Source organism: Schistocerca gregaria, chromosome 2 (genome assembly GCF_023897955.1).
Source record: "Schistocerca gregaria isolate iqSchGreg1 chromosome 2, iqSchGreg1.2, whole genome shotgun sequence".
NCBI lineage: Eukaryota > Metazoa > Arthropoda > Insecta > Orthoptera > Acrididae > Schistocerca > Schistocerca gregaria.
In genome coordinates this window covers 595,221,665-595,237,245 of record NC_064921.1, presented here as the reverse complement: position 1 = coordinate 595,237,245, position 15,581 = coordinate 595,221,665, and the positions used below count along the sequence as shown (strand labels likewise).

The following is a 15,581-nucleotide window of genomic DNA, read 5'->3' as shown; positions in this document are numbered from 1 at the left end:
TGGTTCCGCTAGCGTTCCTCACAGCATGGAGCGTGACGAAACAGAACTTTCAAAGCTTGTGAGGAATACATTTGTTTCCTAGAATTTTTATTCTTACCCAGACTAAGAGTGCTTATTATACTGTAGAAAAATAATTCATATCAAATGAAAGTAACTCGCGTCGTCATATTTTATCAGTGCGAAATGTGATAGGTGCAATTGCAGCGGATAGGCGCTTGTTAAAGTTTCTCGTTTGTTACACTATTTTGTATAAACGTATTAGGATCTTCGGGTCTAAATATGACACATTCTGTAACTTAAATTTGTCAACCGCCATCGGTTTACGTTGTGGCCCTCAATTCGTTGTGTTCCCCTCCAATATATCGGGAAATCTCTGTACATGCCGAGATGCAGATGTAGTATTTATTTACTTCTCGTGAACCGTTGTTTGAAAGCCAAGCCATACTTCACCTGTCTACATAAATAAAAATCTAAATGTTCGTTCGTTCAAAATCGCAAACCTTCGAAAGTTCTAGACCTATTGCTTTGAAGTGTATATATAAAATAATTTAAAAAATAGCTACATAAAGCTCACATGTATTCCAATGCAACGAGAGCCAACATTTCAAAGCATCCCGTCAAAAGCTTTCCGAGATTTGCGATTTGGAACATTTACAAACGTACATGTTTGTTTATTAAAAATCTCAAATGTCCGGAAGTTCTTCACGAATTGCTATGAAATATTGACAAAACGTTGAATTCTATTACGTGCATGTTTTAAGTACCTAAATCCTTACTATGCATATATTTTAATAAGTATAACACACGCACACACACATTATATATGTATATATAACATATAAGAGAGAGAGAAAACTTTGTTACCAAAAATCTCAAAATGTACCTTTCCGATTTACTTCAAATTTTTACGTGTTACTGTAATAAACGTTTAGACACATATAGAATATATATTTTAATATATAAATGTATGTATAAAATATCCAATAGTTATAAAGTATACAATAGTGAAACATTGTCAGCAAACAGGGAAGTTGTATTTACTGCTTATTCGATTCTGATTAGATACTACTACAGAACCCGAATTTGCAATAACGATAAACAAGACTCGAGCTCAGAGATTGGGGAAGTGGGGGTAAAAAGAGAGGTGGAGGAGAAACGGTAAGGAGGAGAAGGACAGAGAGAGCGGGCAGGAGAAGATGGAGACAGAGGGTGGGTGTAGCGATGGACAGAGAAAGGGAGATGACGAGGTGATGGACTGGTAAAGGGTACAGAGAGGGCCAGGAGGAGATGGAGAGAGAGGGCGGAGGAGAAGGTGGACAGAAAGAGGTGGAGGAAGTAGCGGACAGCGAGAGGGGAAAGGAGGAGGAGAAGGAGATAGTTGTAGGGGGAGATGGACAGAGACAGTGGACAGGAGGAGATTAGGACGTGTGTGCAATTTCCATACACGTTAGAAACGTGTGCTTCCTCTTTCCTTCTTTTCCCTTAAAGCAGACTGAGCCACAGCAAAACGTGATCGGGAACATCTAGTTTAATTATAAAACAAATTTTAGTATGCAGTGGTTTTCTTTCACGAATCAAAACATCAAGTTGTAACTAAATTCCATTTTGTGCTGGCATTTTCTTTATTTCTTCCGCTCTCTCCCTCCAGTATTGCTTTAAGGAAACCCAGGAGGCTGTATGTTTTCCATGTTAAAACTCAAGTTTTCGGTATATTTTTCTTGAATACTACGTAAGATATTGTGATATGTTGTTAAAAGGGCTTTATTTATATTAAAAATGTTTTGAGAATGATAGACAGATGACGAAGAAATTGAAGAAATGTATGATGAGATAAAAGAAATTATTCAGGTAGTGAAGGGAGACGAAAATTTAATATCATGGGTGACTGGAATTCGACAGTAGGAAAAGGGAGAGAAGGATACATAGTAGGTCAATATGTATTGGGGCTAAGAAATGAAAGAGGAAGCCGTCTGGTAGAAGTTTGCACAGAGCATAACTCAATCATAGCTAACACTTGGTTCAAGAGTCATAAAAGAAGGTTGTATACATGGAATAATCCTGGAGATACTAAAAGGTATCAGGTAGATTATATAATGGTAAGACAGAGATTTAGGAACCAGGTTTTAAATTGTAAGACATTTCCAGGGGCAGATGTGGACTCTGATCACAATCTATTGGTTATGAACTGTAGATTAAAACTGAAGAAATTTGCAAAAAGGTGGGAATTTAAGGGAATGGGACCTGGATAAACTGACTAAACCAGAGGTTGTACAGAGTTTCAGGTAGAGCATAAGGGAACAATTCACAGGAATGGGGGAAAGAAATACATTAGAAGACGAGTGGGTAGCTCTGAGGGATGAAGTAGTGATGGCAGCAGAGGATCAAGTAGGTAAAAAGACGAGGGCTAGTAGAAATCCTTGGGTAACAGAAGAAATATTGAATTTAATTGATGAAAGGAGAAAATATAAAAATGCAGTAAATGAAGCAGGCAAAAAGGAATACAAACCTCTCAAAAATGAGATCGACAGGAAGTGCAAAATGGCTAAGCAGGCATGGCTAGAGGACAAATGTAAGGATGTAGAGGCTTATCTCACGAGGGGTAAGATAGATACAGCCTACAGGAAAATTAAAGAGACCTTTGGAAATAAGAGAGCCACTTGTATGAATATCAAGAGCTCAGATGGAAACCCAGTTCTAAGCAAAGATGGGAAAGCAGAAAGGTGGAAGGAATATATAGAGGGTCTATACAAGGGCAATGTACTTGAGGACAATATTATGGAAATGGAAGAGGATGTATGATGAAGATGAAATTGGAGATACGATACTGCGTGAAGAGTTTGAAAGAGCACTGAAAGACCTGAGTCGAAACAAGGACCTGGGAGTAGACAACATTCCATTAGAACTAGTGACGGCCATGGGAGAGCCAGTCCTGACAAAACTCTACCATCTGGTGAGCAAGATGTACGAGACAGGCGAAATACCCTCAGACTTCAAGAAGAATATAATAATTCCAGTCCCAAAGAAAGCAGGTGCTGACAGATGTGAAAATTACCGAACTATCAGTTTAATAAGTCACAGTTGCAAAATACTAACGCGACTTATTTACAGACGAATGGAAAAACTAGTAGAAGCCGACCTCGAGGAAGATCAGTTTGGATTCCATAGAAATGTTGGAACACGTGAGGCAATACTGACCTTACGACTTATCTTAGAAGGAAGATTAAGGAAAGGCAAACCTACGTTTCTAGCATTTGTAGACTTAGAGAAAGCTTTTGACAATGTTGACTGGAATAGTCTCTTTCAAATTCTAAAGGTGGCAGGGGTAAAATACAGGGAGCGAAAGGCTATTTACAATTTGTACAGAAACCAGATGGCAGTTATAAGAGTCGAGGGGCACGAAAGGGAAGCAGTGGTTTTGAAGGGAGTGAGACAGGGTTGTAGCCTCTCTGCGATTCAATCTGTACATTGAGCAAGCAGTAAAGGAAAAAAAGAAAAATTTGGAGTAGGTATTAAAATCCAGGGAGAAGAAATACAAACTTTGAGGTTCGCCGATGACATTGTAATTCTGTCAGAGACAGCAAAGGACTTGGAAGAGCAGTTGAACGCAATGGACAGTGTCTTGAAAGGAGGATAAAAGATGAACACCAACAAAAGCAAAACGAGGATAGTGGAATGTAGTGGAATTAAGTCGGGTGATGCTGAGGGAATTAGATTAGGAAATGAGACACTTAAAATAGTAAACGAGTTTTGCTATTTGGGAAGCAAAATAACTGATGATGGTCGCAGTGTAGAGGATATAAAATGTAGACTGGCAATGGCAAGGAAAGCGTTTCTGAAGAAGAGAAATATGTTAACATCGAGTATAGATTTAAGTGACCGGAAGTCGTTTCTGAAAGTATTTGTATGGAGTGTAGCCATGTATGGAAGTGAAACATGGACAATAAATAGTTTGGAGAAGAAGAGAATAGAATGTTGAAGATCAGGTGAGTAGATCACGTAACTAATGAGGAGGTATTGAATAGGATTGGGGAGAAGAGAAGTTTGTGGCACAACTTGACTAGAAGAAGGGATCGGTTGGTAGGATATGTCCTGAGGCATCAAGGGATCACAAATTTAGCATTGGAGGGAAGTGTGGAGGGTAAAAATCGTAGAGGGAGACCAAGATATGAATACACTAAGCATATTCAGAAGGATGTAGGTTGCAGTAGGTACTGGGAGATGAAGGAGCTTGCACAGGATAGATTAGCATGAAGAGCTGCATCATACCAGTCTCAGGACTGAAGACCACAACAACAACAACAACAACAACAACAACAACAGACAGTAATATGAAAAATTAATATTATCTGAATGCTGATATTTAGCAAAAAATATCACATGAAATTTTTTCTGTGACATGAAATTCAATAGAAATATTTAAAATAGTAAACATACATATTACAACAGCCTGTGAAAGTTTTAACCCAGTATGTATTATAGTTTGAAAGACAATGGTACCTACAATTTTAAAAAACGCAAATTTGAGAAACGAAGCTTTAAAATCTGTTAACTGTTTAGAACATCCCAGCTGCAGAGGATGGAGTGTCAGGGTCTTCAGTCTCATCTAACAGTTTTCTTTTTACACTTTTTTCTGCTGAAGTTTGTACTCATAAGCATTTGGCATCCTTTGAGCATTCCTTGTTCTGTCAGAGCCCATCCCATGGACTGAATTGAGAAGCACCCTGATTTTAGTCCTAGCTTTTTCGGAATTTCACATTCAGTCACATTTCCTGTATTGCAAACAGCTACTGCGTCATTCTCCAAAATGAAGAATACTAATTTCAACAAATCTCTTTTGGAAATGCGACTCCAAATTACATTATTCACACTTACATTTGCAATTTTGTGTTTTTCCATGTAGACATTTCACTCATATTTTGTTCTATTTGATAATTCTCTAAATACTGACTTAATCTCTTCCATAATTGCTGCAGGCAAATTATGTTTGTGGTCATAGATTTCTCCTGTATTTTGCTATTTATTGTACTTGCACCACGACGACGGATCAGGTTTTACATCTCTATACATCGTATGAAAAAATAATGCCTAAATTTCCTTTCTCATATCACTTACACATTTGGTACTCTGCCTTATATAAAGCCCATAATATCTCTGCAGTCTGTCTATTACAGCATCTGTCAGTCTGTTCCTCCCTCCAATAGGCTTTCTCAAGTTCATTCTTCCTAATTTTTTTTAGCTGCCTCGGTCTTGATCCCATTCTCTTCTCTATGAGACCAATACATTCCAACTTTTTTACTCAGACGTCATTACCATAGGGTTTCACTTCTTACATTGTTTTGAAACTTTTGCAGTCACCATCACTTAGGAAATTGACAAACTAGCGTTGTACCATGAGTTAGACCTTTCAAAAATTTCTTGACCCTTTCAACTTTCATACCACCACTGCTTCCATTATAATTACCCTGACAGTTTTCAGAATGTTTATTTTTATTTCTGTCGGGGCATCTGCAATACTTTGATAAAATTACAACATCAATCACCTTTACAGTGTCTCCACTAGTGGCTGTCACCGCACCAATGAGTAACTGATGGCCTCTCTTTTGCTAGGAACCATCTAAGCCTACAGTTTTGTCTTTTGTTGACACTGTCATTGACACTAATAGTTTCTCCTACTGCATAGTTTCTTGTGCAATATCTTCCACTACAGACCATAATGTTTTATTGTAAATACAAAATTTTGCGGGATGTTTTGGTAAGTTCTTAAGACTACACATCATTTGTCCTGCGGTTGCACCTTTTGCAATAGAGCGAAGGGTATGGACCAGTCTCAAGTTGAAATAACTTTCCTGATTCATTTTGCACGGAGTGACAATTAAAAAATGATACTTTGTGATCACACATCACGTGATAGAATTATTTCATATTCGCGGCCAAAATGCCACTTGAATTAAGATTAGAGAGATTCCTGACTACAATTCTTACATATGATATATTTTTTAAAAAATCTGACGGTACACTTACGTCAAATATTTCATTTACACTGTTTTGAACTGTTTTCTGAGACATTTTATTGTTGCTGTCTTGACTAATATTCAGTTTTCTCTTGGATGCAATGCGCTGGTAGGAGGAAACCTCACTATCTGTTTCTGATCTAGTCTTTACATTTGCGGAAATGTTCTTCCAGACATGCTCCTTCCCTTTGTCTTTCCGCTTTTTAAATGTTATATTACTCACTCGCAGCATTTTCGCTAAAAATGATTTTCAAACAAGAGTACACCCACACTGTCTACCTACTCAACACACTTTAGAACAACACACTCAAAACAGCGCTCGAAAACCACAGAACGACAAACTTGGATGTACAACTGTCTTATTTTCTGCCCCAGCTGTGAGCCTCTGCACAGAATCCACACAACCCAAAATGCCCATACCTATCGTCGAAGAAAATAAAGGGAAGTTCAGAAGATGTAATAATCTTTCTCCGACAATCAAACAAAAACAACCTGACAAACGGGGCGGAAAACGCCCGCAAAGAGCAGCGCAGACCATTTTTATTTATTTATTTTTAAATACTTAGTTCTAAGATAGATGCGTGACTCTCGAAGCAAATTAACCAGAAAACTTGGTAAAAGTTTTTAATATTTTTCACGTTCTTGGGTCCCTTAACATATCAGTTAACTGTATTCTGTTGCCACAGAATAAAGCGACTTGCATGGTGTAGAGCAGGAGTCAACTGAGATACTGAGTGGTCTTCAGTCGCGTTTGGAGACAAGTCTCCGTTCCGTCTGTGGCGACCAGATCTAACACCAACGATTTGACGAAAGGTCACATGAAGCAGCATTTTTTGATACTCATACCTAACTAATAAAGTCATAGTGTGAGGGGTTCTTCAGCCTGACAGGTGGACTGATTTGGTAATTGCTGAAGAGCTGAATGTTCACCACTATTGGTAAGACTGATAAACCCTGTTGTGACACCTTTCATGGCTAGGTTACCAAATTGCATATTCCAACATGAAAATGGTAGATCTCACTCCGCATTGGATACCACGAACACCTTGAGAAACATACGGACCCCTAACTGACCTGGTTCCCTGATTTCTCACCACAGATCATGCCTGGTTGTGCGAAAGAAGATAAATATTTGTTCCCAGCAACAGTTTCCTTATATGAGGGTACACATCAAATGATTTTATTGCACTAATATGGAGGCATCAAGGGATCACCAATTTTGTATTGGAGGGCTGCGTGGAGGGTAAAATTCGTAGAGGGAGACCAAAAGATGAATACACTAAGCAGATTCAGCAGGATGTAGGTTGCAGTAGGTACTGGGAGATGAAGGAGCTTGCACAGGATAGGGTAGCATGGAGAGCTGCATCAAACCAGTCTCAGGACTGAAGACCACAACAACAACTAGGTACATTATCGGTGAATCTGTTGCACCTTTCCCTTCCTGTTATCTAAAAACTGATTTTGCTCGTTATCACGTGTGTTCATGGCGAGCATAGACCATATATAAATGAGATAAATAAGAGATAGTACTTTTCGTTCGACCTCTGCGCTGATGTTTTGTTTACATACGAGTAGACTACAGAAACATGTCTGGTGCGTAAACTGGGTATTGCATACTGCTGCCCACACTCAAAGGCTTCATCTCCGTTTTGCGAGACAGAGACCATGCGTGTATAAATCATAGATCTGAATTATGCACGTCGCAACGATAAGCAGCAAAATTAAGCGTAAAATCCACGCAAAGTCAATACAGCAACTTCCATCATTGATGGATAAACTAAGTCTTACCTCACATATCGATTTATTACTCCCAGAAAGAGTTGATGGAATTTCGCTCCTTTATCAAGCGCCTGGAAGAGCGGGCTTGTGATCGTCATGGCACCAATTGTGAAAAAGATGTCCACAAACAGGACACCGTTGGCAACCAACATACTAGCCGGTTGCCGAAACAGCTGAAAGCGTAAGAAAGTTTTTTAAAACGGTTTTTTTAGAGGAAAATGATGATTAATGAGTACATGCCACGAAATTATTAAATCAGAGGGAAAATCAACACTTAACAAGAAAGTGATAGGCATACATAATTTTAGATTAGATATTTTAAAGCTGTGATTTTGGAACAAATGAAATGTTTGTTAATCTGGAAGGGAACATTAGCTCAATTTGGGTGACTGCAGAATAAGCATCGGTCGTGATCTTAATGGTGGGACTGTCCCATAATTCTTTAAGAGTGAATGGAAAAAACAATACATTAATGCTAGGATCACCGATCTTAAACAGTATGATTATAATTTCAGAAAAATGGGATTCTTTACTCAAGAGAAAGAGCATCTGCCAAGAACAGCATTCAATAATAAGTCTTGCTTCAAACTGAGCACCGATGAGCAACGAAGATGTGTCTCGAGACGCTGTGGGACACGTCTGTCACGTGTGTTATGACCCGACAATTATGTTTTTTTTTTTCCTTTCTTTTTCATAACACGATCCCTTCGTTTGTCATTGGCAGCACGCTTACAGCACAGAGGTACGTCGATGATCTTCTACGTCCCGTTTGGTTGTCCTTCGTGGCAAGCCACCATGGGCTTTCATTTCAGCAGGTTAATGACCGCCTGCACATGGCGACAGTTTCCACTGCTTGCCAGAGTGCTTCATAAACCCTACCTTGGCCTGAAAGTTCGAGGGATCTCTCCCAAACTGATAACGTGTGGAGCATAACGAGCAGCGCCCTCCAACCATCTCGATATTTTGACGATCTAATACGCCAATTGGCCAAAATTGGGAACGATGCCCCTCAGAAGAACATCTAACATCTAGACCAATCAATGCCACGCCGAATAACTGCTTGCGCAAGGGTCAGTGCTGGACCAACGCATTACTGACTTGGCTCATTTTGTGAAGCTCTTTCCCCTGAATGCATCATTTAGTTTTTCTGAAATTGCAATCATTTGCCTGTCTGTACATGTGCGTCACATCTATCTATTTCCGTCCCTCTCGGATAAATCCTTTGCGGTGCGTTATTTTTCTTTCATCTTACAATGTAGAAGCTAATAGCCAATATGTCAACAATAAGATTAACTACAATATGTGATGTTGACAGCTGGGAAGGCACTGATGAAGACCTTCAATACGCAGAGTTGGCGGGAGAGGCATCCTGCCAAATTCACTTTGCGTCAGACATTTAGCATCAGGCCAAGTGGTCAGCGTCTCATCACCAGAGGTGCCGCTGGACATTTTGTCTGGAGCTAACATTCCCATCCCAAAAGCTGGACTTCGCTCCAGAGCTTGAGATAATCAGATACCAGGATGCGTAACAGAAAACAGACTTTTAGCCCAGGTGGCACCCAGTCCATTGCTGTCAAGATCAGTACAACCAGACTGTCGGACTCTGTGGGGTCTGGACTGACACGCAAAGAGGGGAGTCCAACTCTTCTGGCCACCTTCGCCCAAACACCAGAACCTTTCGCCCCGCACTAAACATAAACACTGCTTATGAGCAGAAAAGCTGTATGAACTATAGCAAAAGTTAAACGAACAAAACGTACAAATACTGATAAACCAAGAAATAAGACTGTCTGCGATGCAATAGATTTTTGGAGCTGGAGACTTTTAAAAAGTAAGAAGGAGAAACGAATAATGAAAAACTTGTCGCTTTTAGGCGTCGCTTTTGCAGCAGAGAAAGACAGTCACCTCCATAGCAAATGTAAAGGCTGTAAACAACACACTAATGACAATCAACCTGAAGTGTCCAAATAAAACATGCACACTAATTGGTGCACAGATGCCAATCAATACTGAAAATAAAACCAACGGCAAAAAGGTACAAGAATCATCAGGGAAAGTAAAAGAATCTAAAATTCCCCAAAACCATGTCAAAATACTACGATCGATTTCAGTGCACACCTAGACAAAGAAAGAAATTGCAGGAAGATAACAGGAAAATCCCCGCACGTAAATAGACCACCTACAACGCGCGGAGACTAGTTGAAGGCCAGCCACGTATTCCTGTCCTGTGACAACCTCTTCATCTCTGAGTAGCGCTTGCAACCTACGTCCTCAATTACTTGCTGGATGTATTCCATTCTCTGTCTTTCCTACAGCTTTTACACTACAGTTCCCTCTAGTACCATGGAAGTTATTCCCTGATATCTTAATAGATTTCCTATAATTCTGTCCTTCCTTATTGTCGGTGTTTTCCATATATTCCTTTCTTCGCCGATTCTAAGGAGAACCTCCTTATTCCTTACCTTATAAGCCCACCTAATTTTTAACATGCTTCTATAGCACAACATATCAAATTCTTCTATTATCTTCTGTTAGGGTTTTCTCACATTTCATATTTCACTACTGTATTCACATGCTTCACTGCTGTGCTCCAGACGTACATTCTCAGAAATGTCGTCCTCAAATTAAGACCTACGTATGACACTAGTACACTTCTTTTGCCCAGGAATGCAATTTTTGCCAGTGCTAGTCTGCTGTCGATGTCCTCCTTGCTCCTTCCGTCATGGCTTATCTTGCTGCCTAGGTAGCAGAATTCCTTAACATCATCTACTTCGTGATTACTTTCTCGGTCTTCTCATTTCTACCACTTCTCATTATTTTCGTCTTCATTTCCTGTAACAGGTCCTGAAATTTTTCTTCACTGTCACTGAGGATACCGTTTTCATCAGTGAATCCTAAGATTGATATTCTTTTACACTGAATTTTAAACTCACTCTTGAATCTTTCTTCTATTTCCGTCACGCTTCTTCGACGTATAGACTGAACTGCAGGGTCGAAAGACTACATCCCTAGTTCAGGCCCTTTTTGATCTGCACACTTGGTCTTCCAGTTTTATTGTTTACTCTTGGTTGTTGTACGTATTGTATATTATCCGTCTTTCCCTATAGCGTAAGTTTATTTTTCTCAGAATTTCTAATATCTTGTGCCACTTGACATTATCAAACGTTCCGTCCAGGTCGAAAAGTCCTACGAACATGTCTCGATTTTTCTGTGGTCTTGGTTCCATTACCAACCGCAACATTAGCACTCTGGTCTATCATCAGTCTCATATATTCTATACACCAACGTGAATAATTGTTTTGTTGCCACTTCCCCCAATTGTTTTAGAAACTCCGATGGAATCTGTCCCTTCTGCCTTATTTGTTTTTAAGTCGCCCAAAGCTCTTTTACACTCTGAATCTAATACTTATATTCTCCCTATCGACTCTTGTTTCTTTTCCTATCATTTCATTAGATAATACTTCCCACTCACAGAGGACCTCAATGTACTATTTTCTCCCATCTGCTCTCTCCTCTGCATTTATCGGTGGATTTCCCACTGTACTCTTAACGTTATCAGTCTTGCTTTTAATTTCGACGAATGATGTTTTAGCTTTTCTGTATGCTGAGTCAGTCCTTCTCATAACCATGAGTCAGTCCTTCTCATAACCATTTCTTTTTCGATTTATTCACATTTCGCATGCAGACATTTCATCTTAGCTTCCCTGCTCTTCCTATTTATTTATTTCCTCAGCGACGTGTATTTCTGTATTCCTGAATTTCTCTGATCATTTTTGTACTTTCTTCTTTCATCGATCAGCTTTCACCCATGGTTTCTTTACAGTTACCTTCTTTGTACCTACGTTTTTCTTTCCAGCTTCTGTGATTGCCTTTTTTAGAGATGTCCATTCCTCTTTAACTGTACTGCCTACTGGACTATTCTTTATTGCTGTAGCTACAGCCTTAGAGAACTTCAAGCGTATGTCGTCATCCCTTAGCACTTTTGTATCCTACTTCTTTGCGTATTGATTCTTTCTGACTAATGTCTTATACTTCATCCTACTCTTCATCACTACTACATTGTGATCTGAGTCTATATCTGCTCCTGAGTACACCTTACAATCCACTAACTGATTTCGGAATCTCTGTTTGACCACGATGTAATCTTCCCGTATCACCCGGTTTTTTCCAAGTATACCTTCTCCTCTTGTGATTCTTGAACAGAGTATTCGCTGTTACTAGCTGAAATTTGTTGCAAAGTCAATTAATCTTTCTCCTCTCTCATTCCTTGTCCGAAGCCCATATTCTCCTCTAACCATTTCTTCTTCTCCTTCCCCTATAACTGCATGCCAGTCATCCATGACTATTAAATTTTCATCTCCCTTTACGTCCACTACTTAGCTGGGCGGTAACGTGCTTTCCTCCCATTCACTGGGCCCGGGCTCGATTCCCGGGCGGGTTGGAGATTTTCTCCGCTCTGGGACAGGATGTTATGTTGTCCTCTCATCATTTCATTATCGTCGGCTACAAGTCGCCAATGTGACGCAGGCTGAAATAAGACTTACACTTGGCGCCAAACCCGACTGGGACATCGCGACCAACAATGCCATACGATCATTTCATATCTCCCTTTGCACATTCTATTACCCTTTGAATATCCTCATATACTTCCTCTATCTCTTCATATTCACCTTGCGACGTCGACATGTATACCTGAACTATCGTTGTCGGTGTTGGTTTGCTGTCGATTCTGATAGTGACAAACCTATCACTGAACTGTTCACAGTAATTCACTCTCTGTCCTACGTTTCTATTCATGTCTAACCCTACTCCGGTTCCACTATTTTATGCTGCAGTTGATATTACCCTGTATTAGTCTCACCAGAAATTCATGTCTTATTTCCATTTCACTTCATTGACGCCCACTTTATTTAGACTGAGCCTGAACATTTCCCTTTTTACATTTTCTAGCTTCCGTACTCTTGTGACACACTTTCCCCGACTCGTAGAACGTTATTGTTTCGTTGGTTGTTGTTGTCGTTGTTGTGGTCTTCAGTCCTGAGACTGGTTTGATGCAGCTCTCTATGCTACTCTATCCTGTGCAAGATACTTCATCTCCCAGTACCTACTGCAACCTACATTCTTCTGAATCTGCTTAGTATATTCATCTCTTGGTCTCCCTCTACGATTTTTACCCTCCACGCTGCCCTCCAATACTAAATTGGTGATCCCTCGATGCCTCAGAACATGTCCTACCAACCGATCCCTTCTTCTGGTCACGTTGTGCCACAAACTTCTCTTCTCCCCAATCCTATTCAATACTTCCTCATTAGTTATGTGATCTACCCATCTAATCTTCAGCATTCTTCTGTAGCACCACATTTCGAAAGCTTTTATTCTCTTCTTGTGCAAACTATTTATCGTCCATGTTTCACTTCTATACATGGCTACACTCCATACAAATACTTTCACAAACGATTTCCTGACACTTAAATCTATACTCAATGTTAAAAAATTTCTCTTCTTCAGAAACGCTTTCCTTGCCATTGACAGTCTACATTTTATATCCTCTCTTCTTCAACCATCATGAGTTATTTTGCTCCCCAAATAGCAAAACTCTTTTACTACTTTAAGTGTATCATTTCCTAATCTAATTCCCTCAGCATCACCAGACTAAATTTGACTGCATTCTATTATCCTCGTTTTGCTTTTGTTGATGTTCATCTTTTATCCTCCTTTCAATATACTCCTTCCACCTTTCTGCTTTCCCTTCTTTGCTTAGAACTGGCTTTCCATCTGAGGTCTTGATGTTCATACAAGTGGTACTCTTATCTCCAAAGGTCTCTAATTTTCCTGTAGGCAGTCTCTATCTTACCCCTAGTGACATAAGCCTCTACATCCTTACATTTGTCCTCTAGCCATCCCTGCTTAGCCATTTTGCACTTCCTGTCGATCTCATTTTTGAGACGTTTGTATTCCTTTTTGCCTGCTTCATTTATTGCATTTTTATATTTTCTCCTTTCATCTATTAAATTCAACATTTCTTCTGTTACCCAAGGATTTATACCAGCCCTCGTCTTTTTAGCTACTTCATCCTCTGTTGCCTTCACTACTTCATCCCTCAGAGCTACCCATTCTTCTTCTACTGTACTTCTTTCCCCCATTCCTGTCAATTGTTCCCTTATGCTCTCCCTGAAACTCTGTACAACCTCTGGTTTAGTCAGTTTATCCAGGTCCCATTCCCTTAAATTCCCACCTTTTTGCAGTTTATTCAGTTTTAATCTACAGGTCATAACCAATAGATTGTGATCACAGTCCACATCTGCCCCTGGAAATGTCTTACAATTTAAAACCTGGTTCCTAAATCTCTGTCTTACCATTATATAATCTAACTGATACCTTTTAGTATCTCCAGGGTTCTTCCATGTATACAACCTTCTTTCATGTTTCTTAAACCAAGTGTTAGCTATGATTAAGTTGTGCTCTGTGCAAACTTCTAACAGACGGCTTCCTCTTTCATTTCTTAGCCCCAATCCATATCCACCTTTTCCTTCTCTCTCATTTCCTACACTCGAATTCCAGTCACCCATGACTATTAAATTTTCTTCTCCCTTCACTATCTGAATAATTTCTTTTATTTCATCATACATTTCTTCAATTTCTTCGCCATCTGCAGAGCTAGTTGGCATATAAACTTGTACTACTGTAGTAGGTGTGGGCTTCGTATCTATCTTGGCCACAATAATGCGTTCACTATGCTGTTTGTAGTAGCTTACCCGCATTCCTATTTTCCTATTTATTATTAAACCTACTCCTGCTTTACCCCTATTTGATTTTGTGTTTATAACCCTGTAGTCACCTGACCAGAAGTCTTGTTCCTCCTGCCACCGAACTTCACTTATTCCCACTATATCTAACTTTAACCCATCCATTTCCCTTTTCAAATTTTCTAACCTACCTGCCCGATTAAGGGATCTGACATTCCACGCTCCGATCCATAGAACTCCATTTTTTTTCCTGATAACGTTGGTTATTCAAACTTTTTCTCTTGGTAACCTCACCCTTGGCAGTACTCTACCAGGCATCTGAATGGGGAACTAGTCCGGAATGTTTGCTAATGGAGAGATCATTCACTTTTCCAATTGAAAGTCATATGCCCTGTGGATACACGTCATGATTATTCAATGCAGTGGTTTCCAATGCCTTCTGCATCCTCAAGCCCTTGATCAGTGCTGATTCTTCTGCCTTTCAGGGGCAGTTTCCCACCCCAAGAGCAAGAGAGTGCCCTAAACCTCTGTCCGGTCCTCCTCCCTCTCTGACAAAGCCGTTGGCAGAATGACGGCGACTTCTTACGCTCCCAGTCTTTGGTCGCCATTGCTGATGATTTTTACACAAAATTTAAGCAGTGGCAGGTTTCGAACCCGGGGCCGAGAACGTTGTGATGACTAGTCATAGACGCTTCCCCTAGACAACGGGTGAATTATTCAGGATATTAAACCTTAAAATCATGTCAACACCTTACAAGAAGCAACAGTTCAAACAATATGAAATGGAGATCACCGAACTCACGCATCGTTGGATTACAAATTGACCATTTAGCAATCTTTTATTGAAAGTATAGAGAAATTATAAATGTCTATGTCAGAGAGCTTGCAACCGTTTATTCAGTCGTTACCTGCTAAGAACAAAACTACGTTTAAAACTTCAGAGTTTCACACACACCCATGAATCTGACACTAGCAGATCCACCAGGCGTTGAAGGAGAGACAGAAGACAAACAACTGGCAATAACCCAACAGCAAATACATCGAA

At 39.8% G+C, this 15,581-nt stretch overlaps 1 protein-coding gene across 1 annotated transcript in view; it reads right to left on the bottom strand.

Moving 5' to 3' along the window:
• LOC126336250 (nose resistant to fluoxetine protein 6-like) overlaps window positions 1-15,581 on the bottom strand; it is a 304,641-nt gene that overhangs the window by 120,382 nt on the left and 168,678 nt on the right. Inside the window, exon 7 of the mRNA XM_049999743.1 lies at window positions 7,800-7,963. Coding sequence (XP_049855700.1) covers window positions 7,800-7,963 — 164 coding nt within the window. The remainder of the gene's footprint in view (window positions 1-7,799; window positions 7,964-15,581) is intronic.